Genomic DNA, 26,026 nt, shown 5'->3' with positions numbered 1-26,026 from the left:
GGCATGAATTTTGACAGCGGAAACTCAGCCTATCCAGCTGTGACACACACTGCCCATATGTGCATGGAACAAGAGTAGCCTAATGTGCTTTTGGTGCATGTATACTTCGCATTTAGAAACATATAAAACTAATGTTTTTTTCCCCATTTCGTTTCATTTGATTAAAAACCAAGCATAGCCTCACCTCCTCTCAATTAAGGCTTTTTTTTTGTCTGCCCACAGTGGTCAAGACTGTCGATAAAGGGTTTGACTCCTGAGACCCCTTGGAAATAAATCTTAATCACCAAAGCTTTATTAAAATATCAAGTTTGAGAGGAGTAAAACAGTGTACTGACATTTCCTTTTTATCTATGCCTTGTAGGTGGCTCACATTATTTTAGCCATGCTGGTCCCATTTTGGATGTGCATAAAACCACCTCCGTGATGTCAGCTAGGTGTCCATGCCCATCATGAAACGAGAGATTAGAATATTGGTGAATACCGGTGAAGCTCATATTTAGAAGTTATCTGTAACCTATAAAAATTGTTTGTTTTCCGTTTCATATGTTCAAAACCCAAGCCCTCCCTCAGGCCTACTATAACGAAGGCTGGTTCAACAGCAATGTGTGTCTTTTTTACCCTGGTGGTTTTATGATATTACATTTTACATTGTTTTTCATTTAATTTCATTACCACCAAACATATTCAAATGATTCACCTTTATGGTTTCATGGTGAGAACGTCCGTGGCACGCTTGCAATTCAACTTCTAGAGATGTGTCATGTGTGAATGCGATCTGATCTGTAAAATGGTTCCGATTATGTTCATAAAACATAGACCTATTTCGGAGCAGTATAATGGTGAGTGGACATTCTCGCTTTCCATTTATATTGGATCTTTGTCCAGCTACTGTGAAAAGTTTGGATGTGAGTAAAACCCTCCACAGTCTGCGTTGTTTTAATATGATATGCCCACGGGGAGAAATGATGGTGCCTGAAAGTGTGACATAGCATATTTAAAACAAGTTGTTGTTTTGTTTTGTTTAGAATTTTATTCGAATTATTAGTTCTCTTTTTCGGCCTTATCAATCATTTATTTAATCTTGCTTATTGACAATGTTTGGTATGTCCATGCTCAGACATAATGTAATTTACATTAGGCCTATCCCCTATATCAGTGGGAATACTATTGAAGACATGCAATTACTTAGAACAATGTGGACTGCAAATGGGTTCAAGTTAACGTATTTAGCAAAGATAGTCTACATTTTGTTATTTAGTTTCTATGAGCCATTTAACAATCTAACTATAATGGACTGACATTGGCATTGGAGTTGATTCCAAGTAAATACATAAAAAAACATAAATACACAACTTGAAGCATCCACATATTTCATCGTGGAGCACGTTCTGATTGGACAGTGGGGTGGCTAAGCCTCTACACACCCACAAACTTGTTTATTCATCAAAACCTAATAATTGTGATAGTGAAAATAGCTAAAATATGACACACCCCTGAACCTATAGCGCTACCGCCTGCGCTTAGATTAACCATTGTGGTAGGTTTGTTAAAATAGAGCCCTCATTTGAATTTATGAGAGACCAGGATGCTCTAAAAAACACAAAGCTTAGCAAAGCAGCAATTACACACCTGAATAGCCTAAACATAATTGGACCAAGAGAACCCTGTGTATTCTAATGCTTTGATCTCCAATTTATTTGAGGACTGACTGGGGAGAGTCCACTCTATTAAAAGAAAGCCCTTTGATATACAGCGGGTAGAAACGTGTTTTACAAACTACACTACTTTGCCCTCAAGACTTCACCAAGTTAAATAATTCATTTCCAGCATCGGATAGGCTTTTCCAGACATACATTTCCGGCCTAGGATGTGTTCAGACCTGCCTGTTTGCTCTTTGCATTGTAAATCTGAGGTAACAGATTCAACAGAAATGAGAAGCTTAGTGTGGTGTGCTGTAGGGAAACAAACTTCACAGTCCAAACACTCACCCAGCTAGGCATATCAGACTCAAGCCCTCCTCAAATAGAGGAACGCTGACTGAACATCAAACCCCTCATTGGAACTGATAACTCTAAACAACACCAAATACACAGTCAGTGATACGATAAAAGTGTTACACCAACATGATAGTAACTAAGATAAAATACAGCAGATAAGCCTGTCATGCAGAAATAACTTGAATCTTTCATTTCCTAGAATAGCAACCTTGTGTATCGCAACTGTGTGAAGCGGTTGCCTGGACAAGGTATCCCATAACTAGCCTACATCTGTTTTAATTCAACATGCATTAATGTGTAGAGTGGAAAGTTGACCACTGGGCTCAGTGTATACTGAACTAAAAAGCCAAAAGAACAGCGCATGTCAACAAAGCGACAGACAGATAGTAGACAAACACAAGTCCTTTCTAGCCATGTGTTTATCCCTCTATTGTAGTAATTTCAACATGTCCCGTAAGGGAGCTGGCTTTATTCGAAAGACATTAGGCTAGCCTATCCAGGGACAAAAGCATGTGATATGTGCAAATGTTCCTAAAAGGAAAAACATAGAGGGGGATCTGAAAGATGATGTACCGTACCGTACAGCAGTACTGGGGTTATCAGCTACATTTGGCTTGCTATGATATGGTTGAAGTATGCTTGTACAGCGAAAAATGACAAAATCTTATGACTGAATACAACAGATAACATTGGGTAGAACTGAATGTGTAGTCATGATTGGCTCATATAATCCAGAAAAGCCTTCACATGAGATGTATTGTCTTGTGTTGTCCATTCAACTCTGAACATTCAATAGCACACTTCAAGCACCCCAAAAACAGCACAACAGAAAACATCTATCAGCTCAAGTGGAATGGAGGAACATTGGGTTGCTGATTTTTTGGTTGGTGTACTGTTTGTCAGCATGCAGTCAGGTAGGCAACCCTCTATGTCGCTCTGCTATAGGGGTCTTTTCAGTGCATGGAACCGGATGGCAAGAACACAGCAGCGGCTAGGCACTGCAATGTGCTGCAGTGCTCTGAGCTTTGTACAGCACACTCTCTCTCTCTCTCTCTCTCTCTCTCTCTCTCTTACTCTCTCTCCTCTCTCTCTCCCACTCTATCTCCCTGTCATACTTACATCATCTGTCTCCCTTATTCTGTTGAATTTTTTTCTTATGTCCCCATCCTCTCCCCTTTTGTTCTCTTCTTCCTAATAATCCCCTCTATTTTTGCCTTTCCTCCACCACCCACTTTCTATCCTATTCTCGTGCTCAGTCTTTGACTGTCTTTCGTCCTCCTCCCCCTCCTTTTCTTACACACACATACATACAATATCCTACACACACATTTCCCTGTGGTGTGTGAGGAGGTACCCTGGTCCTGGTTGCTAGCACGGTACAACTGCAGTGTTCTCCGCTGTTCTCTTCTGTTCTCTCCTGTTCTCTCTTGTTCTCTCCTGTTCTCTCTTGTTCTCTCCTGTTCTCTCTTGTTCTCTACTGTTCTCTCCTATTCTCTTCTGTTCTCTACTGTTCTCTACTGTTCCCTTCTGTTCTCTACTGTTCTCTCCTGTTCTCTACTGTTCTCTTCTGTTCCCTTCTGTTCTCTACTGTTCTCTACTGTTCTCTACAGTTCTCTCCTCGCCAGTGTATTTATCAAGCTGACACTTCATCCAGGGGAGAATGTTCACCTTAATCATTTGTTATGTCCTCTATTTTTCTCTATTGTCTCCTGTACTCTTTCTCAAAGACTGGCAGCAGTACAGAATGGGTGGAGAACATCACTGTCCTGAACATTCCTTGTGTCCTTCTACATTCACTTTTATCCATTAAGAGCCTGATATTTTCTCAGTATATGGCTCTGGATCCATTCAGTCACTCATACTCCTCTCTCTAATGTAGTCTTATCATTGTGATCCATATCTAATAGAGTTTTGAGTTTGTTTGACAAATGGCTCACAGTGCATTTCTATGGCTGACATGCAGAGCTAAGCACTCTGCTAACTGTGGTGTCAGGGTGACAGCAGTGTTGGCTCCGCTATATTGCCTACGCCATCAGTACCAGGGGCGCACTAAATGCCCCGTATCACACAATCTGGGACAGGGGGTGTCACACTGAGAGGATGAGCGAGGACAAGACTCCAGTCAAAATCTGCCCCTTCATGAGGTACTTTATACCAAATCTACCCCTTTCTAAGGTGCTTTATACCAGATCTACCCCTTCATGAGGTGCTTTATACCAGATCTACCCCATCCTGAGGTGCTTAATACCAATCCTACCCCTTCATGAGGTGCTTTATACCAGATCTACCCCTTCCCGAGGTGCTTTATACCAGATCTACCCCTTCATGAGGTACTTTATACTAAATCTACCCATTTCTAAGGTGCTTTATACCAAATCTACCCCTTCCTGAGGTGCTTTACAGTCCCTGAGGATTATTTACTTGAGGAGGTGCTCCTAATGGACACTAAAGCATTGCATTTGGGACAAATTATTCGCTAAAGACTAAACCTCAACTAAATCTTGTAAATCAATTAAAATCAAAGCACGCACCCCTGAGGGGCCCCCGTGTTGAGGATCAGCATGGCAGATGTGTTGTTGCCTACCCTTACCACCTGGGGGCGGCCCATCAGGAAGTCCAGGATCCAGTTGCAGAGGGAGGTGTTTAGTCCCAGGGTCCTTAGCTTAGTGATGAGCTTTGAGGGCACTATGGTGTTGAACGCTGAGCTGTAGTCATTGAACAGCATTCTCACGTAGGTGGGAAAGGGCAGTGTTGAGTACAATAAAGATTGCGTCATCTGTGGATCTGTTGGGGCGGTATGCAAATTGGAGTGGGTCTAGGGTTTCTGGGATGATGGTGTTGATGTGAGCCATGACCAGCCTTTCAAAGCACTTCATGGCTACAGACGTGAGTGCTAGGGGTCGGTAGTCATTTAGGCAGGTTACCTTGGTGTTCTTGGGGACAAGGACTATGGTGGTCTGCTTGAAACATGTAGGTATTACAGACTCGGCCAGGGACAGGTTGAAAATGTCAGTGAAGACACTGGCCAGTTGGTCAGCGCATGCTCAGAAGACACGTCCTGGTAATCTGTCTGGCCCTGATGCCTTGTGAATGTTGACCTGTTTAAAGGTCTTACTCACATTGGCTACGGCGAGCGTGATCACTCAGTCGTCCGGAACAGCTGGTGGTCTCATGCATGCCTCAGTGTTGCTTGCCTTGAAGCGCGCATATACAGTTGAAGTCAGAAGTTTACATACACCTTAACCAAATACATTTAAACTCAGTTTTTCACAATTCCTAACATTTAATTCTATTAAAATTCCCTGTCTTAGGTCAGTTAGGATCACCAATTTATTTTAAGAATGTGAAATGTCAGAAGAACAGTAGACAGAATGAATTATTTCAGCTTTTATTTCATTCATCACATTCCCAGTGGGTCAGAAGTTTACATACACCAAATTAGTATTTGGTAGCATTGCCTTTAAATTGTTTAACTTGGGTCAAACGTTTCAGGTAGCCTTCCATAAGCTTCCCACAATAAGTTGGGTGAATTTTGGCCCATTCCTCCTGACAGAGCTGGTGAAACTGAGTCAGGTATGTAGGCCTCCTTGCTCACACACACTTTTTCAGTTCTGCTCACAAATGTTCTATAGGATTGAGGTCAGGGCTTTGTGATGGCCACTTCAGTACCTTGACTTTGTTGTCCTTAAGCCATTTTGCCACAACTTTGGAAGTATGCTTGGGGTCAATGTCCATTTGGAAGACACATTTGCGACCAAGCTTTAACTTCCTGAATGATGTCTTGAGATGTTGCTTCAATATATCCACATCATTTTCCAGCTCAGACACCCATACATACCCGACAAGACAAGCCACCGGGCCTCTCTTCACAGTCCCTATGTCCAGAACAGAGGCTAGGAAACACACAGTACTATATAGAGCCATGATGACTATATGGAACTCTCTTCCACCTCAGGTAACTCAACTTATTTAAAAAAAAATGATAAAACAACACCTCACGGGAACATCACGGACTATGAAGAGACACACACACATTGTAATATTGTGCATTTTGTATTTATATTACATTTGTATTATGCACAATGTATTGTATGATGTGTTGTTTTATTGTGATGTATTACTTTATTCCTGCTTAGACCCCAGGAAGAATAGCATAATGTCTCAATGACAAACAACAAAATTCAATGAGGTTTGTTTTCATTACCCTTAAATTACCAAATTCTCATTGGGTATTTAAGTAGAAACTACTCGTGAATATTGAATCTACTGATATTCCGACATGCATGATTTGGTTATCCATTACCTGTCTCTTCCATAAGGGTGATTGGATAGTTGGTGCCATACTATTTCACTCTGCAATCAGTTTCTCTCTAGCTGCTGTTGTGATTGGTCCTCTGACTGAAGACGGAATACCTCCTTGATTCCACCAGCTGTTTTACCCTGATTACAATATTCTTAAGATTTTGGCCAACAGCGAGATATCAGATGTTTCAAATCCAACTATGCTAATTTCCGATAAGTACTTTTAGGCTCCTTCAAATTTCAGTGGTTCTCAACTTCTCACAGTTTCAGTCTTAGAGGACAGCAGCTTATACTGGGGCACAGTGAGGGGTATCATTGCAGTGTTGCCATTAGGCGCCTGTGCTATTTGAGTGTCTTCCTCAGCATGATGTCTCTACCCTGCTGGGAGTATCTCCACCTCATCCCCAGGATAATGTGAAGAGGAACAGTCTTCCATAATGCCATGGGTGGCAACGTCATTAAAGTGTTGTTGGCATAATAATTCACCTCATATGTAAAATATACATCATTACTCATACATTATTCATTTTCCAGAATACTAAATCTAAGTTTATTATGAATAATTTGGTCATTTTTGTTAAATTAATGATAGACTCACTGTAAGTGTAGCCTACACAGTAGTAGGCCTACCTCACAAACTACATGGTTATGATGTTTTCCATTTGAAGATTATTGCTCTGACTGTGTTTTCATGTGTGATTCATTGTGGCCACTGGCAAGCATAGGAAGGGATGTGATGATTGTTGAAGTTGCTCACAGAATTGGGTAGGTACTACTTGTCAGGTGCAATCGTCTCTCACTATAGTACTGGGCTGGCAGTGGTAGTGCAAAACAAGATGCTGAGGACGGGACACACTAAAATAGTTCTGCTGTCTCTCAGAGCAAAAGTAATTCGCTGTAAGAGCCACCATGCTCTAGAAAGGCAAAGATACTTGGATAATAAACTGGGTTTTCTCCCTGCCTGGTCCACAACTGCCATATTAGAGTGGATAAGCTCACAAAGCTCCTATGGCGTCTATGGGAGATTGGGTCTGACTATATAGAGCCAGGATTTAGGGGTTAGCAGCTCTGGTCAGGAGAGAATGGGTCCCTTACCCTCCCTAGCTTTCCTCCCTTCCTGCCTACTGTCCTTACCACTGGTACCTTCCACTTATGAGGACTTGGGCTTGTTTTAAGTGCTGGAGCCCGTCTTCATCTATGGTTATAAAACACACACACCCCCCCCCCCCCCCCCCCCCAATTCGTTTTAGCAGTATAAGAAGAGTGCTTTTCCACATAAGATTTTTGCAGCTGCTATTCAATGACAGAATGAGGACATGGTCTGTGAATCATTTTAAAACACAGATTCTTCACACTGCTCTCCCAAACTAACACAGAACTTGGTTTCCAGATAAATAGCCAACAACTGTGGATAGCAGAGCTGCCCCTTCAAAATAAACAGCAAATCATTCAAATATAATCTTCACTCATTCTACAGTACTATCTATAATGATATCAGACACATCTCAAATCTTTTAGAAAGGCTAACAGATGAAAGTAACAGCGCCCACTGCTGGCAGGTGTAAATTATTCAAACCAAAACATTTGAAGGTCATAAAAACATCAAATTACCCTACAATGACCAAAAGAAAAAAGTGTAAATACACTTCATGAAAGATGTTAGTATGATGAAAATCTATTTTATATTTAGAAAACATTTCATCCATCTGTTACAGAATGTTTCCAGTAGCCCTTCATAAAATCTTTAAAATGCCCTTGGCCTTCACTTTCCTCTGCGGATCCTACTGTTTGACCACTGAGGGGTGAGAGCGAAGCCCTCCTCTTTCCCTGGAAGGAGACTCCTACAGCCCAGCTTACCCTCCCTGTTAGATAGTTCCCTGTGGCTGCAGGCACAGACTAAGGAAAGTCCCTGAACAGCAGTGAACCCGATTAAGACTAATCAAGCTCTACACACCATTCCTAATGCATGTGTTATCTAAGCAACCCAAATGCATGCATCACATCACAGAGTATTCACATACGGCTGCACACAAAATGAGAGTCCACACATATGAGTGCACACACCATCCCATTTCGGGACTATCATTTTGCATTACATATATTTCACAGTGAAATGATGCCCCTGTCCTGTCCCCCACCTGACCTCAAATTTGAACCATCAAACTGTTATAAAATGTTTTTAGTACATTCTGTCAAAAGCCTAAGATGTCCCATGAAACTTTGAGTTTGCTCTGAATTCACCAAAACTACATGGTTATATTCAGTCCCCCTACCACACACCAGCAAGATGCTGAGGTCTGGGGAAGCTCCGCTATGGACTGAAATGGGATACTGCAGCGCTTGACAGCCGTGTGCACAGAGAGTAACTTGCCTGGAAGCATTAGAGTCCCGCTCTAGCCATCCCCCACCCTCTCTCTCCTTCCCTGTCAAGTCTCAATTATGTTAAAATTAAAAAAGAAAAAAATCTAAAAATTAATTACCATTGATTTAGTTCCCATATCACTTCATGTCATAACCCAGTGTGAGAAACATACGCTCAATTATATCAATTAGATATTGAAGAAAAAAATAGATAACTTCAAAAGCATTCCACCAGCCCAACAGTAGATGTGAAAAGCAGCATACCTTGGGTGCTAGGTCGCTTCCTCCTCAGGAAAACCTTCTCTAGCGGCTTCAGGGCACTTTGACATACACAGAACAAAAAAGACAATGAAGAAAAGAGAATGAATATTCCTTCAATAATTACTTTCTCTTATTTCCAGTGTTAGAGTGAATAAGCCTGGACTACTACAGTATAGTCCTAGAACACACCTTTCCTCAGTCCTTCTGTGGACTCTTGCCTCACATCCACACACAATCACCCTAAGACTGGAGTACTACAGTAAATTGATAAAAATCAGCTCTTGGGAGGGATAAAAACTACACGCTCACTGCAATTTTTTTCTTGTCCACTCGTTCCTCTGTTTTTTTTACTGCTGTATCTGCCTGCGCCGCCATCTCATTGGCTAAGATGCTCTTCAATAACATAAGCTCTCTGTTTTAATTGGGAGGGGGCAGTTTCATGGTGCATCAGGACCCCTCCCGCCTAGCTCTTCTCTTTTTTTTCCTCTGAAGCGCCCGTGGAGAAGAGTGCTGAGCTCTGCAAATTCATACGCAGAGCGTAAAAAAGAAGGGGAAGGGAGGATGGAAGGAGGGAGGACATGAGAAAAAAACTGAGATTGAGTGTTAGGAGGGAGGGAGAGCTAAGGAAGCAATCAATGCCATAGGACAAACACAGGCACACCGAAATAGGATGCAGCATTTTGCCAGGGTTAGGCGGATTTTTGAGACATAAGCAAGGACCACCTCTGCATGTCTCCTGTCTGTGATGAACCTCTGCAGTACAGTGGGGTGTCAGAGGAGTCTGAAGCCAGATAAAAGGGATATTTTCCGGGGCTAGCGGAGCGACTAGGTGGCTCTGCTGCAGTGTGCAGTCTAATTGCTGGGCAAAGGGGGATGGGAGGAGGAGGGGGTCGGATGCAGTGATGCCGAAGCACAGTCTTCCAGCCAGGAATACAGAGGGAGGCAGCCGCAGTATACACAGCGGCTAATGCATTTTCCTCATGAATTATTGGTGCACCAAAGAAGGAAGTATAGGGAGTGGGTGCCAGGGGGCAAAGACTGACTGTACACTGTCTAGCTAACTACTGTAAGCTTGTGTTATCACAACCAAATGTCTATTTATAATTGTTAACTTAATATGCTCTTTGTTTCAAGTAATGTAGTACTACAGGCAATCCATCGAAAGGATAGCTGGTTTGGTGTAGATTCGAATCAAGTTTCATGATGTACAGGAGGGCTTTCCCATATTACACATAAAATAGATCTGTGGGTTTGAAATTGTGGTGGAAGATTCCCCACCCCACTCTCCATTACATCTGGTGCCTACATTGTCTTTCAGCTGCGTTTAGAGTGCAATATACTCAAGACCAATATTACATCATACAATTCATGGCCATATCTGCACCCTGCAGTCTTTTGTGTTGGTCATAGAATTAGAATCACATTCAAGGTAGCTTTCAGTCAACAGCATTTTTATTTATTTACCTTTATTTAACTAGGCAAGTCAGTTAAGAACAAATTCTTATTTTCAATGACGGCCACCATGAAACATTTGGTTATAAATATACAGTGGGTTAACTGCCTTGTTCAGGGGATTCGATCTTGCAACCTTGCGGTTACTAGTCCAATGCTCTAACCACTAGGCTACCTGCCGCCCCAAACATCAAGCTAGTGACTCATGAGCATTGCCTGAATCACAGCACAGTGAATTAAGCACAGTCAGTGAACGAAGAGATAGGTATGAGTGACTAGATGTATTTGTGAAGATCATATATCCCCCTGTATTGTATGACAGGTGATATAGCTACATTTAGTCATAAGGTGAATATGATCCAATGATGACATAACACCATTTACACTAAGCAGTCAATTTCTGTATATTACACAAGAACCACAGTGAAAGGTGTAAAACAGATTATTTTATTATCTTGTGAAATTAAAATCACAATTTACTTTTTCTTATTCATGCTCATGTAAGGTACTTGTGCATTACAGGGTATTTAAAATCTGCATATGACAAAAAGCAGTACAGAACAAGCCACTGAAGTGATGTGGAGAAAACAATCATTGGTGCCCCCTTCTGGTGGAGAGAATTCCTATGAATATGATATCGCTACTATATAGGAAAGTAATTAAAGTGCAAAATATGAACATGTCATTTCATAGAACAATTAAACACAGGGGTAAAGTAGAGATGAGGAGGGGGTATGATTTCAAGGAAAAGTGTGTTTATTCTCTTTCAAAAGTACAGCCTTGGGAAAACTTTGTACAGATGCATACTCGTATGCTGATATATTGTCTGTGAGTTTAACTTCATTTTGTTTTACAGAAAACATCATTGGAAACTTGGTTTCCCCGTGGACTTGGTTTCTCTGTGGATTTTACAGGGAGGGTGTACACAGTGATACTGATACTTGTGGGCTGGAATACCTTCTCAAGAATCTTTTCCACTTTGTCCCAGCTCAGTCGATCAAGGCCACAGCCAATGCTGTAGAATAGAGGGATAGAACATTTAGTGAAATGGAAATGATTGACATGTTAAAATAATTTAATGACACCTTTATGTGTAGAATGTATTCATACAAACCGAGGCATTGATATTGCAGTTACTCCGTTTTTCAAGCAATGAGACTTCATGTCCTCAAGGCTCTGCCTCAGGCTGTCATAGGTGGGCTTGTTGCTGTACTTTTCCTTTGTTATCTGTAATAGAGACAAAACATTTTTTTAAATGCTTTAAAATGTTTGTTGGTTGAATGAAACTAACAAGGCAACTGTCTTACCAGGTAGTACACAAAACGCTTGTGTCTTTTGAGTACAGCACATTGTCCTGGCACCTTCTCTGTGAAGTAAAAGCAAAACCAGTGAACAGTGATCTTGATCAATGACATGGGCTTATGATATAAGCCATGCTTTTCCAAATTCAGGGCCCATTTTAAAAGAAAAGGGCACATCACAACAGACTTCCATAGCATGCAGTGCATAACAAATACATTAATAATACATTATACTACATTATACAGAACAACTCACTCTGTTCCTTTAGCTCAGCCACTCCACCAAACTTCTTCTTGAACATAACTGCGATGCCAGCTCCCATGTGGTAGTCTTTGCTGATACAGTGGGCCAGGGCCTCATCTTCAGGACCGGAGAACAAGTCCCCCTTCACATGATGTAGGCTCCAGATGCCTTCTGCAGGCTGGCCAGGAGAGAGCAGCATTACACCACAGAAACAGTCACCACTATCCAAAACCTTAGATACATTATTTATGCCAAATAGTTTTCCCGTCCTCTTCAGCTCCAGGTAAGTGGCTAGCTTGCTAAATAGGACTGTTGACAGTAAGTAACAACAGCCATTGATTACATGCCATTCAACGGTATGGCAGCATTACCTACTAGCTAACTAAGGCGTTTTCATGCTGGCCACTTACCTTCGATTTGCCTATAGAGCGCACTGGCTCCACAGATGCAGTTGACATTACTTTGGCAGGTGAGCTGTAGTCAACCAGGTGGGACGGATAGGCAATCTGTTTTGTTAATCTGCGAGGGAAAGCAATGCTACTGCGAGAAAATGAAAGTGCATTGATTATTTGAAGCTGCATTAGCTAGTTATATCACTACAGTCACATGACCCTAGCTTTAGCATCTACAGAGCCGGCACATTTGTCTGAAAATTGCACACGGCAACTAGCTAGCTATGGTGCATTGTCCCAAATGTATCAATTTAGCTAGTGTCGAAGTCGTTAAATTTCTCTTTCAATTTCACCAACGTAGGTATTATAAGGGTTAGAACTAGATGGGATCCAGTTTTTGTCAGATTTGACTTTTCGTAGGTTAGAATTTACGCAGCAGGTTGGAATGATTAGGTTAAGGTTAGTAAAAGGGTTCGAGTTAGATCAAATGAAAAAAATAACCAACTTTTGACATTAATTCGACAAAAGCTGTATCCCTTCTAGCATATACCCTCTATTATGGCGCTAGCAATCTACTTCCTCTTTGCCACAAGGTGTAAGTAAGCCTATCAGAAAGCAAGGTGATGTTGACGCTTCTTCTTCGATGGTATTATCGTGGTCCGCAAATATAAACGTTAGAGGTGCATGCTGCCCCCTGCTGTGTCAGCCTACTGTTCTGGATTGTGAATTAATTACACTGTGACACACAAAGAGGAGGGAAATAAGAACGAATAAAAATAAATACAAATTACCCTACACCCATTAAAACCTCACCACAATTCCACTACTTTGGCTCTATCTGATCCTATGCCAGGCCGTCAGCCTGAGAGGGCATTGTTCAACACACCGTGCTGTAACTCTTTTGCAGTAACATTTTGTACAGCCAAGTACTTTTCTGCAGCTGCCACCACAACATATATTTTCTGGAATTTATGTTCCATTTCTGCGGTACAGTTGATAACCATGGGTATGAATGCTAAGAAGCTAACCTTACTGAAGCACATGTTATTCCTATCACTCTCTATTGGCCTCGGGCTACTCACAGGTATCCTCTTAGGATCCCTCGCCCTGGATCCATCTTCCTCTACTACTCTATTCACTGCCTCAGCATACGACACCTTCTGTACTATTCTCACCCTGGCAACCTCGACCTGCCTTTCTCTCACCGGACACTTCTGATCTCCAACAACATGGGTACCCCTAAAGTTAACACACACAGCTTTTTCCACCGATACTACACATTCCTTTGTCTCATGCCCTCCTGCACGCTTCTCACATCTAGGAATCTCCCTCTTACACACTGCTGCAACATGACCATAAGTTTGACACCTAAAATACTGTAAATATCCTAACTTGACTTTGTTGGGTAAAGACAGTGTCTTCTCTGTTTCATCACGCTCTCCACCGGGTCTGCGTCATACCAAACGCTGTGCGTCACAAACACCGGGAATCTTCCATTTCAGTTGATCCTTCTCAACATTCACGCCACACCAGTTATCACTCCTTTCAATGGCGCCCTACTCCAGGGAGCAAAGAAAGTCACAGGTCTTGTCCCAAGGTGCGTGGTGCAGAGTGCCCGCTCCCTTTTGGCGGAAGACACACAAATATCATCACGAGTCCACTTCGAGTTACTTTCACCGATTTAACAGTCCCCAACCTCTTCTCCACTCAACCTGACATCACATATGGATCCACAAGAAGGAAAGGATCCGTTCTCTCAAAAAAGGCTCAAACCCGCATATGCCACCACACTCTTGTCAGGTTACATTTTATCTCTTTGTACTTGACTAAAATCTTCCTCACCACACTGCTTCCCTCTACACTTAGCTCCTTTCCTTCTTCCTTGATGTCCATTTCCACAAACCTCCACGCACTTTCCACTCCTTCATCCGCTGTAGTAGCAAATGGTTCTTGTATCTTGAATTTGCCGCCATGTCTCGTCGACTCATAAAGCTCTACCAGCCGCAATTATCTGCCGCCTACCGCCATTACCCAAGGTGAAGCTGCTTAAACCTATCCAATCATTTAACATCTACAAGTACGTAGAGGTAGGAGGAGCTGAAGGTTGATTCTGCTCCTGCTCCAGTACCTACCTCCACCATCCATTCTGGAATGTGATGAAGTGAATACTGTCAAAGATGGGCAGTATGATTTCCATATTGTCGGGTTATTTATGATATTGTGATGTACCCTCATATACTCTGAAATTGATAGTGCATTTATTCAGGGTTATATAATAGACTTACATTCCATAAAATAGGTCAACATTAGTGTGTTTATTATACATCTTCATACACATTTACTGTTCAACATACACAAAAAGAGTTGTTCTACAAATGCAAAAATTGTGCCAGATATGTAACAACCAAGTCTGCTACCAGAATACTATATTATTGTCAGCTCTAACCATTGACATTTTTCCCTAGCAAAACATAATTGCAAAATAAACTTTACGATCTGCCACTGCATGTTGTCTTTCAACCATATAGAGATGGAGAAAACTGGTCACTTTTACTTTACACTGCACATACAAAATGAAATCATGGGCAGTAGAACACACACATAACCATCAGTGGGAACAGAAACACTCAGATATGTACACATTAGGGATTTCAAAAGAGAAAACAAAGAAAGTTATAAAAGAAGCAACAAGTTATGGTGTGTGGTGTAGGGGTTGTGGGGAGAGAGGGTATTACAGCAACGGTTGCCCCCTCTGCACAAGAGTCCATAATCCCCATGGGTATGGTGGTAGTGTCAGCCACCACCTGGGCACAGGGGCAGGGCACAGGATAGCTGAAGCTGCTGGTAGATGGATTCAAATTTTGATCGAAAGAAGTCTATAAACTTATTACAGAGGTTCAGCTTCAGAGCTCGCTCCAGAGCTCTTGCATCGCCGTTCACTGATCCAGTCCCCAGGATTGACGTCCATCTGCAGCATCTTCATCACCCACTTGTCCCTCCTGGCCCCGTCAATGAACTCATCCAGAGACAACTCCCCTGAGGGAAGACACAGTTAGCATTACTCACTAACTACTGAAACCAAACACGGTTTACACTGAGGGAAAAACATTACTAACACCCATTGTCCATTGGTCCAATTTTCTAAATACTTTAGAATGTTATACACAATAATGTGTTACACACAGTCATAATGATATGGAATCACAGTGAGAACCTGCTAAATCATTACATTATTAAAACCACAGATCAAGCTGTCAGAGAACAGTAAGAGGGTAAAGAAAGCGTCCTCACCATCTCCATTTTCATCAACCAGTTCAAATATTCTGTCGACCACTTGATCTGGGGTCAGGAGGTTACACTCTGCATCCAGTTCTTCATGACAGGCTTTCTTCAGTCTGTAGATAGACTGAGAGAGAAAACAAGCAGATTTTGGAATGATATCCCATATATGTATGGGATATCATAACTGTATTTTATGTAATCCTATAATAATCTTTGAACGTCTGTTACCTCTACAATCTCCAGCAGCTCTGTCTTGTCAATGCAGCCACTTCCATCTTTGTCGTACATTTTGAAAGTCCATTTCAGTTTATGTTCCAACTTGCCCCTCAAGACCAGGTTCAAGGCTGCAACATACTCTAGAAAATCAATTGTATTGTCCTGCAAAGGAAAGAAATTATAAAATAATTTTATGATACTCATTAAGAAATACAGAAATGAAGAGAAAGTGATGTTCAACAGTTATCACTTGAAGGATGTGGACACTGTGGCTGTCAAAGGCCCCCATCAGATGACTGTAATCTGTAGGCTACTCACTCCGTTCTTGTCAAATGCGCGAAACATATTCTCAATATAATCGGCCGCCTCCTTGTTGTTAGTAACACCGAAGAAGCTCTTGAACTCGTGCATGAAGAGTGTTCCACTTGGGCACTCCACCACAAACTTCTTATACCAGTCCTGCAGCTCTGCAACATCAATTTCCTGGTCTGAATCACTGTCCTCACTTAGTCGCTGACCCATCACGGAAATCGTTCTCAAATACTGTGATGAGCCTCTTTAGTTGAAGGTGTTGTCGCTCATGTTTGATTGGGCTCCTTAGTTGAAGAAGTTGTCTCTCATGGTTGAAAGTTGTGTCAGTCAGGGGTGTAGCTCTACTCTTTGGACATTCCACAAATTATTTTTCTCTTCCAACTATGTGCTCATTTCCATCACAACTGCAACTTTTTAATCAGTCCACTGTGTCTGTACTATTACTGAAAAAAATATAACATTTCCATAAAGGTACCACATATAAACAAAAACACTGCGGACAGAAACAGTGAGTTACTATATTACCCCTTGTCTGACAATTCTCCACTGATGGTAGAGACTGGGCAAGGACTGATATAGATCACATGACACAAGGGATTAGGAATACATGCCTACTGTCTGGATCAATTAGTTCATAGTGAGTTCTCGAGAAGATTTGCTATTGTCCATCTTCTATTGCTCAAGCGTCAGTGTAAGAAGTCCAGTCAGTCCAAGGCAAGTGAACCTGCTAGACCTACTGCAACAGACAGGCGGTGAACAAAATATAAATATAAAGATGTTAAACTGCTAAATGAACTGCTAATTTAGACTACTAAACCTAAAAGGAAGAGCCCTTGACTTGACATTTTTCTTTGATCATGGTAATAGTGTGACATGAGGAAATTGAAATCAGCATACAAGTCATTGTAGAAAAGGTACAAGGCCAGTTTCCCAGACCCAGACCCAGTTTAGTCCTGGACTAAAATCCACTTTCAATGGAAACTATCAATTGAAAATGATTTTTTTCATCCAGGACTAGGTTTAATCAGGGTCCAGGAAACTGTCCCATGTCATCTCTACAGAGATTGAGCCATAAACAGGAAGCACCCAGTATATTCCCGTGGTGAAATATGAAGTCCATGTCTTGCCAAAGGTTAGTTACACAATGTCCCTTACATGGGATCCTCCTTTTTGTTTGCAAATCTGATGACTCATAAAGGCCAGGCATTTGGTAATCCCTCTTTAAGGTGATGCTATTTCTAGGACCTTCCTTGATAACCTGTGTGACAGAATGTACACATTGTGTCTCTGTTGCAGCATAATTATGTCATAAGTACATCAACTTTATGATCAACATTTATTATTGTATTCCATGGCTCAGTAGTAGGCCTAACATTTTACCAGTTGACTGTCTCCAAATACCCCTTGTTATATTTTTGTATGGAAGACGTGAAAATCCTGATATCGATATGAGAAACATTTATCAAATTTATATACACTAAAGAGACAGGTTGCAGGAGGCAGAGGTTGGAAAAACATACTTGTGGGACTGACTGTCCTTGTTTCCTATAGTTGAACAGTGTGAAGATCTCCATTGCATACTCCTTGTGTCCTCTCTCTTCGGCTCCTTCTCAAAACCAATTGGATGAGAAAGCCAGAGGTCCCTCCCCTCTGACCTCCGCCATTGGATTTTGAGGACGTGAGGAATATGCAATTGAGATATTCCCAGTGTGTTGACTGAACACCCCCGTCTAGCACATCTTGGCTCATGTAATCTGCTGACTAGGTGTTTCATAGGGACACATAAGTATCATTAGCCTGAGTGTCAAGGCCATCTGGAGATACTCTCATAACTGTCTCTGAAAATGTACAGATAAGGACATAATATATTCAAAAGATGTATTCATAGTTGGCAAAAGTTACTTGAAAAACGTACTGATACAAATTAAGCAAACCCCACACTTAAAATGTTAGCATTTATTGCTTCATATGAATACTGTGCTGAAAGCCAATCATTCAATGTACAGAGATGTCAATCGGTTTCACAAAGGCAGTGAACACATATTACAATCTACAAAATCTACTTTACAGAAATGTTTATCCTAATATATAAAAAGACAGTTGCAGAAACTGGTAAAGATATGGCAGCCAGTAAACTCTCAAAATAAAATCAAACAAGATTCTTGTGATCAATGACATTTAGTGCTGATATTGACATTTCAATTTGACAAATGTAGTTTTATTCAATTGAAAAGATTGTGAGAACTAAAGTACACCATGTTTTCTTACCATTTGAGTAAATCGGACACAAAAACTGACAGTAACTGTGGTCAACCGACAAAAGCATTCACTCAATACTGTCAGACAACAGAAATCAGGAAATTGCCAATATCATCTTCTGATGTTTTGGAAGACTTAGCAACAGGTGAGAAGGTGGAGAACGATGGGATAGAGTGCTCCTGGAATGTTTAGAGCAATTGGTTCACAGCTATACAGTGCTGTCAGAAAGTATTCATTCCCTTCAACCTATTCCACATTTTGTTGGGTTAAAGCCTGAATTCAATTTTCCAACACAAAATACCCCATTATGGCAAAGTGAAAACATTTAGACATTTTTGCAAATGTATTGAAAAATAAATACATCTAATTTATATAAGTATTCACACCCGAGTCAATACTTTGTAAAAACACCTTTGGTGGTGATTACAGCTTTGTGTCGTCTTGGGCACATCTGGATTTGGGGATTTCCTCCCATTCTTCCTTGCAGATTTTCTCAAGCTGTTATGTTAAATGGGAAGTGGTGGTGAACAGCAATCTCCAAGTCTTTCCATAGATTTTCAATGGGCTTTGGTTGAGCCACTCAAGGACTTTCAAACTCTTGTTCTGAAGACATTCCAGCATTGCCTTGGCTATATGCTTGGGGTCATTGTCCTGTTGGAACGTAAATCTTCACCCCAGTCCAAGGTCATTTGCACTCTGAAGCAGGTTCTCATCAGGGATTTGACAACATTCATTGTTCGCGGTATCCTTACCAGTCTCTCAGTCCCTGCCACTGAAAAGCATCCTTATAGCAAGATGCTGCCACCACCGCTATACAGTAGGGATGGTGTTAGATGGGTGATTAGCTGTGCCTGTTTCTCTCTAGACATAGCACTTTACATTCAGGCCAATTTGTCTCTCATCAGACAACAGAATCTGTTGCCTTATGCTCCATCTTTCATATGCATTTTGCAAACTCCAGGCCTTCCATCATGTGCCTTTTTGTTAGGAGCGGCTTCCGTCTGGCCACTCTCTCATAAAGCTCAGATTAGTGAAGTGCGTAAAGACTTGTCCTTCTGACAGGTTCTCCCATCTCAACCAAGGAACTCTGTAGTTCTGTCAGAGTGGTCATTGGGTTCTTGGTCACCTCCCTTACCAAAGGTCTTTCTTGCCTTGGTCGGACAGCTAGCTCTAGGCAGTCTGGGTAGTTCTATATTTTTTCAATGTCCCAATGATGGAGACCACTGTGCTCGCAAAAACTTAACACTACAATTGTTGTATACCCTTCCCCCAGATATATGCCTCATCACAATCATGTCTCGGCCCTCTACGGACAGTTCCTTGGACTTCATGGTATAGTTTCTGCTCTGACATGCAATGTCAACTGTGGGACCTTATATAGACAGGTGTTTTTCTAAATAATGTCCAAACAAATTAATTGGCCACAGGTGGACCCCAATCAAGTTGTAAAGACAGCTCAAGGATGATCAAAGGAAGTTGGCTGCTCCTGAGCTCAGTTTGCATACCTCTAAGTTAGATATTTATTTCATTTTCAATAAATTTGCAAAGACTTCTAAAAATGTGTTTTCATTATGGGGTATTGTGTGTTAACATTTAAGCCATTTTGAATTCAAGCTGTAACAAAATGTGGAATAGGTCAAGGGGTATGAATACTTTCTGAAAGCACTATCTGTTTTGTTCAATCAGAGTGCAATAGTACATGAGGATTGGTTGCGATCCATGGTTTCGGTATGTTTACTTTGACAGACTACCAAACTTGCAGGGCAAGGGCTTCCAGTGGTTTTATGGAACAGATGTGTGTCATGGACAATCCTTCATACTTTACATTCCAAGGTATGGACAACTACGCTAAAAATTGAAACATAGATGTGAACAGTAGCTTTACCAAGGGAAAAGCCAAGGCATCCCACAGATCCAGAGGAGACCCTAACTGGGCCGGCAAACATGATACGTTCACCACAGAATGAGATCACAACAAACACACAGAAGTGGCTGATTCATTCCTTATCACAATGTTAACCAAGCAGCTTTAGAACTGGTGTCTAAAATAGCAGTAAATACTAAAATGACAGTGATCCATGAGAGAAATAAAAACTATCAAGGTGATAAAAAAAAGTATAGCTGAGCCACAGGCTTTTAAAAAAACCAAGCTGGAGGGGAACATTAAATGATAAGTTCCAGTTTTTAAAAACAGACTGGTGGGTGGGTCATACAAGGCGTGAAGAGACCTGAGGGTGAAAATCCTCTGAGGCCTCACAAAAAGCCTCCCTGTGCTGGGAGATTACAGGTCCATGGTGGTACAGAGATCTCCTGGGTTTGGTACAGTATCAATATACAGTGTAAAATAATGTTGGGGGGGGCCCCTCGGCCTCAGGTTAGTCCTGTTCCATGGGCTCATCTGCCGTCTCTGAGCTTTCCGAACAGTTTTCTGCAGCAGCGCCCTCTGCCAACGACTCAGCTGTACTGCTGGGAGAGGCAGAGGGGACAGGCTCTTCACTGGGTGCTCCCTCCCCGTTGCTGCTACTGCTGCTACTTACTGGGTCACTGCAATCTCCTTCCTCCTGTTCCTCTAAACTCAGATCATTCCCTGACTGAGCAAGCTGCTCCTCTGACTGGTCCATGGTGCTGTCACTCTTTAGACTGTGGTTGGGGCCATACTCAGCCTCCCTCTCTGATGTCTCTTCCTCGTCATCAAAGGGATCTTCTGTCTGAGTACTGGAGGGCTCTGGGGGACAGAAGGCAAGAACAATAATACCATTACATCCTTCCATAAATCAATGAATCCATTTTAGCAATGTTATTTTTAGATTCATGTCATATTTTCCCTTTCACAAATCACATAATGTGATTTGAAAATGCCAAATGCCCCATTGTGCAAAATACATACCACGATCATCTGTGGTGAGCATATCAGCAGACTTCTCTTTTTCTTCCTCAACAATATCTGTTGATGATTCTGGCATGTCTGATGAACTTTGGGCAGGTGCAGGACATGACATCTCCTTGTCTACCTCATCCTCCTCTTCATCCATGTCAAACTTCAGCCTCTTGACTACATGGCTCTCTGCCTCCGTTGCATCCTCTTCCGGATGCTTGGTCTTCATCGGACTGCTCTGTGTGGCATCACTTTCCGATACCGAGGAATCACTAAAGGAAGTGTCAAAACATCAGAACCAGTTGCTCTAATTATATGTCTTATAAAACATTTACACGTGTTATGAGTGCATTATCTTTCTGCTGACAGTCACCTGGCTTTCACACAATGCTATTTACCTGACAACATGCTCCTCCTCTTGTTCTGTGAGTGGCTCCTTATCGTCTGTGCTGTCAGGGAGACCGTTTGTTGCAAAAGAGGTGGATAGTGATAGCTTTGGTCTGTTCAGTGGCCTTGGCGTGCCTGGTCCATTTACATTCCTACCGTAAGGAGAGGAAATAATCTCTGCATAATCTAATACACTTTCATACAATCAAATGTTGTTGCAACTGAATCCATGTTGCAATTTAATTTAATGAATAACAAGGAGATTAATTCAAGCAACACTACAGTGCCACCCACTGTCTGACAATTATATTTCGCATGAGTAAATGAGTTAACCTTCTCCCCCTATGTTCAGGGATCCCTGGAAAGAAAGACTGCTGGGTTTCATTTGGATTCCTTATCCCTGTTTTATGGTTGTTGTTTCTTTAATAGCATAACTGAAAGTTAGCCATTGACAAGTAGGTATCTCTCACCTTTCTGAATAAATAGTGGTATTGCCAGGGAACATCACTCCATTCATTCTGTTTACACTGGTTGCCCCATTTTTCCTTTAAAAAGAGGCAGAGTGAGTCAAATCCAAGTGAATGTTTGCTTTAAAGTGCTATAGATAGGATTGGTTTTTGTTTTTTTGCATTGTAATTTCAGTACATTTCCATAATATACTTGGCGCTAATGGTGGAAGGATAGTGTTTCACAGTATTGCTTACCCACAGTGTTGTGATTGGCTGTGATATTCGCCTATTGATTTTGCCCGCCGGTGCGGCATCTGTTGTCAAACTAGGATAGCTGTTCTGACTTTTATCTAGTGGAAACTAATTTCTTGGTTGCTAAAATGCTACACTGTTCATGTAAACGGTGTGAAATGGCTAGCTAGTTAGCGGGGTGCGCGCTAATAGCGTTTCAATCAATGACATCACTCGCTCTGAGACCTTGAAGTAGTTGTGGAGCAATGAGTAACGATGCTTCGAGGGTGACTGTTGTCGATGTGTGCAGAGGGTACCTGGTTCGAGCCCAGGTAGGGGCGAGGAGAGGGACGGAAGCAGTATTGTTACATTCTCTCAATTTCTGTGAGAAAACAAGCACTGAATATTGTAGGCAATCATTGTACCATCTAAATCAACAACCAAAAAAATCATATTTTCAGCTGTTTGAAGAGGGTGAACCAAAACAAAAGTTACTTTAGTTTTTTGGTCCACCAGCTTCAAACAGCTGTAAATATGATTTTTTTTTGTTGCTGAAATTACATTTCACAGCAATTTAGATGGTACAACGATTCCCTACAATATTGAGTGCTTGTTCTCTCACATAAGTTGAAATTGAGCGAACAGTGTAGAATTTTAGCAACCAGGAAATTAACGATTTCCACTAGATAACACAGCCAAAGTCAGAACAGCTTTCCCAGTTTGACAAAAGATGCCGCACTGGCGGAAGAAATCAACAAGTGAATATCACAGTGAATCAAAATGCGACACTGTAATACTCTGAAACGCTATCATTCCACTATTCCAGATATTTTCTGTAATTGCAATGCAAAAAATCCTGTGTACATTAGCACCTTTAAAGTATGTTTTGCTATAAAAAACAACAACACTTTTAGGTATAAGCTAAAGGGGTAGGCAGAGAAACATGACAGAATACTTACTCTGATGTAGGACACACACAGCTGACCACCATCACATTCTGCAAAACATAAACACCATCAATCCCCAAGCATTTATATTGTATATTAATATAAGCAATTCTAACTTGTTTATAAAAAATTCAACTGGGCCATGCGAGAATACATTACTCACTCAAATCAACACAAGGACATGTATATGTGACATAGGTATTCTTACTAGGCTTAATACCCTCATTCAAACACCCATTATGAGATATGATGTCAGTAAAAGTGATGATACTTACCTTCTCCACTCCCCTGAGGAACTTCTCTGTTCCTGTGTAGTTCCTCTTTGGCTCAGTCAGTAACTCACACAGACGCTGGATGGTGAACGGAATCCTGGAAAATAGGGATATTTGTCAAGAAGGTATACTTTCCTCACCGTGGTTGTATACTAGGGCTACACAAAGACCTACTGGTAAAACAAGAAAAAGGATAGTTTTATTAGAAGTTTCAGCACTGGTTAGTAGAGGATACTCACCCGTTGTATCCTTCTACGATTTTGAGAATCCTCTCCTTCATCTCTTCAAACGGAATGTACTCCACATTAGGATTGGCTGGCCCTCGCTGGTCTGGTGTCGAGGCTCTGAAGTCATCCATTACCTTCTCAAGTTTAAACAGGAAATAACTTTTGAACTGTGACCATGAAATCCTGGAAAAGATGAGACCAAAAAGTTATCCTCTCTAGATCAGGCACCTTGTAACCTATCCAACAGAGATGCAGCCATGTCTCCTCAAACAACTTTGGATTTGGTAGCATATAGAGATATCTGGAATATGACAATCCACGAGTTGTAATTTACCAGTCGTTTTATTTATATCCTGTATGACACAATGTCTTCTCATTAGAAAAGTGACTGGCACGGTTGGGATCATTTATCAGACACTCACATCGTTTCTCCCGTTTTGGCGACATGACACAGAAATTGATCCAGGGCAGGGCAGGCATCTTTCTTCCCTTTCTTGTCGAAGTCTGAACGTAGATGCATGAAAATAGGAAACTATTTCAAGTTATGTGTAGTGTTGCAGTGCAGGGTAACGTTAGCAGGCACCAATAATTAACTGCACGGAAACCACAGCGTTAGCGATCTAACAGTACCTAGCTAGAAAACGAATTAACCATCCATGGACAACATAAACTAGGTTACAGCGACCGGATAACTATGTAACTACAATGTGGGCAAAATAGCTTCAACACAATACACCTATTCACATACGTTTTGAATTATACAAGTACAGTAACGTTATCTAAATAAAATAGGCCTAGCGCGAGTTAGCTAGCTAACCATTTCGACTGATAGCTACAAGCTAGTTAGCCGTCCACTGAGTATAATATATGCAGCTACTTAACGTTACGCTTGTAAATTCAAGTGTAGCTAGTTAATCATGTACATATACGGAAAATCAGCAAACGCGAGTTGACTTACCCGTAAAACCCTCCAAAAGTGTGTCGACTTCCATGGTTGTAACGTAAGCTATTTTATGGCTTCCGAAGTAGCCTACACACCAGCGACAGGAAATCAGAAGAAGCTAGCTACCGCTAGCTAGCAACAATGCATCCTAGTGAGTTTATGGCGCCGTTTGTCACACACTCGCTAGCTAACGTTAGCTACCCACTCAACTGGGCATGTCCAGTTTGAGTATGTCTGGCAAACCGGGCTTCTTCTTTGGGATTGGTTTGGCGGATCGCATCCAACTTTTAAGGTGCGTTCCACGCCACCTACTGCACTGGAGTGTGAGGCCAGTCACAGCCTACCTACATTAAATTATCTTCGTTAGTCCTGTACCTCTAAGAAAGTGAAATAGAGCCCTAAACACCACTCTCCCCCACTGCACCACACAAACCCTAACCCCGTCGAGCCTCTCTAACCCTTTCACACAATCTATCCCTGTCTACGTAATGCAGTTCACAAAATATCAACACATGCTCCACCGTTTCCTCCACTAAACACTCACCACACAGACCTGTTTCATGTCTCCCCATCATCCACAGTGTGGCATTCAAACCTGTCTGCCCAAACCATAATCTACTCCACAGAACTTCCTCTCTCCTCTCTCCTACATCCCACACTCCCCACCTCTTCCTTTAATGATCGATGCACGGGATAAAATCCCTTACAAAAAAAGTATGCTGTTTTGTGATTGCTAAATAGAGACACATGGAGCAAGGGGTTAATACGGTAATCGGGGGATGCTGTAACCTGTAACTCACCTCGTTCAGTCTCCGCAGGACTTTAAATGGCCCCACAAACCCGCAGACCCAGCTTCCGGCAGGGCAGGCAGAGGGGCAGGTTTCGGGTCGAGAGCCAGACTCAGTCCCCCGGCGCGAACACCGGGGCCTCACTGCGGTGACGGTCTGCACTGGCTTTCTGGTGCAGCGCGGGGCGCTGAAGGTGAATATGAGCGGCTTCCCATGTCTCCTCCGTGCACCAGAACCAATCGTCCACCGCAGGAGCCTCGGTCTGACTCTGACGCCAAGGACCCAGAACTGGCTGATACCCCAGTACGCACTGGAAGGGGGAGAGGTTAGTGGAGGAGTGGTGGAGCGAGTTCTCAGACATCTCTGCCCAGGGCACAAACGCCTCACACTTCCCCGGCCGGTCCTGGCAAAAAGACCTCAGAAACCTACCCACATCCTGGTTAACTCTCTCCACCTGCCCGTTACTCTCGGGGTGAAAACCCGAGGTAAGGCTGATCGAGACCCCCAGACGTTCCATGAACGCCCTCC

The 26,026-nt window shown here is 42.0% G+C and overlaps 4 protein-coding genes across 9 annotated transcripts in view; all 4 read right to left on the bottom strand.

The window, feature by feature from the left end:
• Positions 1 to 9,252, bottom strand: part of LOC115165799 (synaptotagmin-2) — an 86,908-nt gene extending 77,656 nt beyond the window's left edge. For 3 of the 5 annotated variants that reach the window (XM_029719174.1, XM_029719179.1, XM_029719175.1), the window contains exons 1-2: positions 9,111 to 9,251; positions 8,925 to 8,980 (exon numbers count right to left, since the gene is read on the bottom strand). The gene's annotated coding sequence lies outside the window, so the exon portion shown is untranslated. Of the gene's footprint in view, positions 1 to 8,924; positions 8,981 to 9,110 lie in introns of all 5 variants that reach the window. The other 2 variants (XM_029719172.1, XM_029719176.1) reach the window with 1 other exon arrangement.
• Positions 9,253 to 10,799: 1,547 nt separating this feature from the next.
• LOC115165798 (ADP-ribose glycohydrolase OARD1) lies at positions 10,800 to 12,882 on the bottom strand. The gene is made up of 5 exons (XM_029719171.1): positions 12,329 to 12,882; positions 11,931 to 12,096; positions 11,681 to 11,739; positions 11,488 to 11,600; positions 10,800 to 11,388 (listed from the first exon to the last, which is right to left on the bottom strand). Exons 1-5 carry the CDS (start codon positions 12,497 to 12,499, stop codon positions 11,214 to 11,216), a joined length of 684 nt encoding a protein of 227 aa, XP_029575031.1. The 5' UTR covers positions 12,500 to 12,882; the 3' UTR covers positions 10,800 to 11,213.
• Positions 12,883 to 14,608: 1,726 nt separating this feature from the next.
• On the bottom strand, positions 14,609 to 16,697 carry LOC115165797 (guanylyl cyclase-activating protein 2-like). Its single transcript, XM_029719170.1, has 4 exons — positions 16,127 to 16,697; positions 15,821 to 15,970; positions 15,602 to 15,716; positions 14,609 to 15,346 (listed from the first exon to the last, which is right to left on the bottom strand). Exons 1-4 carry the CDS (start codon positions 16,328 to 16,330, stop codon positions 15,198 to 15,200), a joined length of 618 nt encoding a protein of 205 aa, XP_029575030.1. The 5' UTR covers positions 16,331 to 16,697; the 3' UTR covers positions 14,609 to 15,197.
• Positions 16,698 to 18,061: 1,364 nt separating this feature from the next.
• Positions 18,062 to 24,968, bottom strand: LOC115165795 (serine/threonine-protein phosphatase 4 regulatory subunit 2-A). 2 transcript variants are annotated; one of them, XM_029719168.1, is made up of 9 exons: positions 24,726 to 24,968; positions 24,190 to 24,299; positions 23,780 to 23,950; positions 23,544 to 23,637; positions 23,281 to 23,318; positions 22,112 to 22,186; positions 21,653 to 21,793; positions 21,267 to 21,526; positions 18,062 to 21,104 (listed from the first exon to the last, which is right to left on the bottom strand). In XM_029719168.1, exons 2-9 carry the CDS (start codon positions 24,285 to 24,287, stop codon positions 20,755 to 20,757), a joined length of 1,227 nt encoding a protein of 408 aa, XP_029575028.1. In that variant the 5' UTR covers positions 24,288 to 24,299; positions 24,726 to 24,968; the 3' UTR covers positions 18,062 to 20,754. The 2 variants fall into 2 exon arrangements, with proteins under 2 accessions (XP_029575028.1, XP_029575029.1); XM_029719169.1 differs by having other exon boundaries at positions 24,190 to 24,271; positions 24,726 to 24,827.
• Positions 24,969 to 26,026: the final 1,058 nt, after the last annotated feature.

The sequence above is a fragment of the Salmo trutta genome, chromosome 28 (genome assembly GCF_901001165.1).
Source record: "Salmo trutta chromosome 28, fSalTru1.1, whole genome shotgun sequence".
Lineage (NCBI taxonomy): Eukaryota > Metazoa > Chordata > Actinopteri > Salmoniformes > Salmonidae > Salmo > Salmo trutta.
Note: the sequence above shows the minus strand (reverse complement) of the source record. Positions and strands in the feature narration are given on the sequence as shown.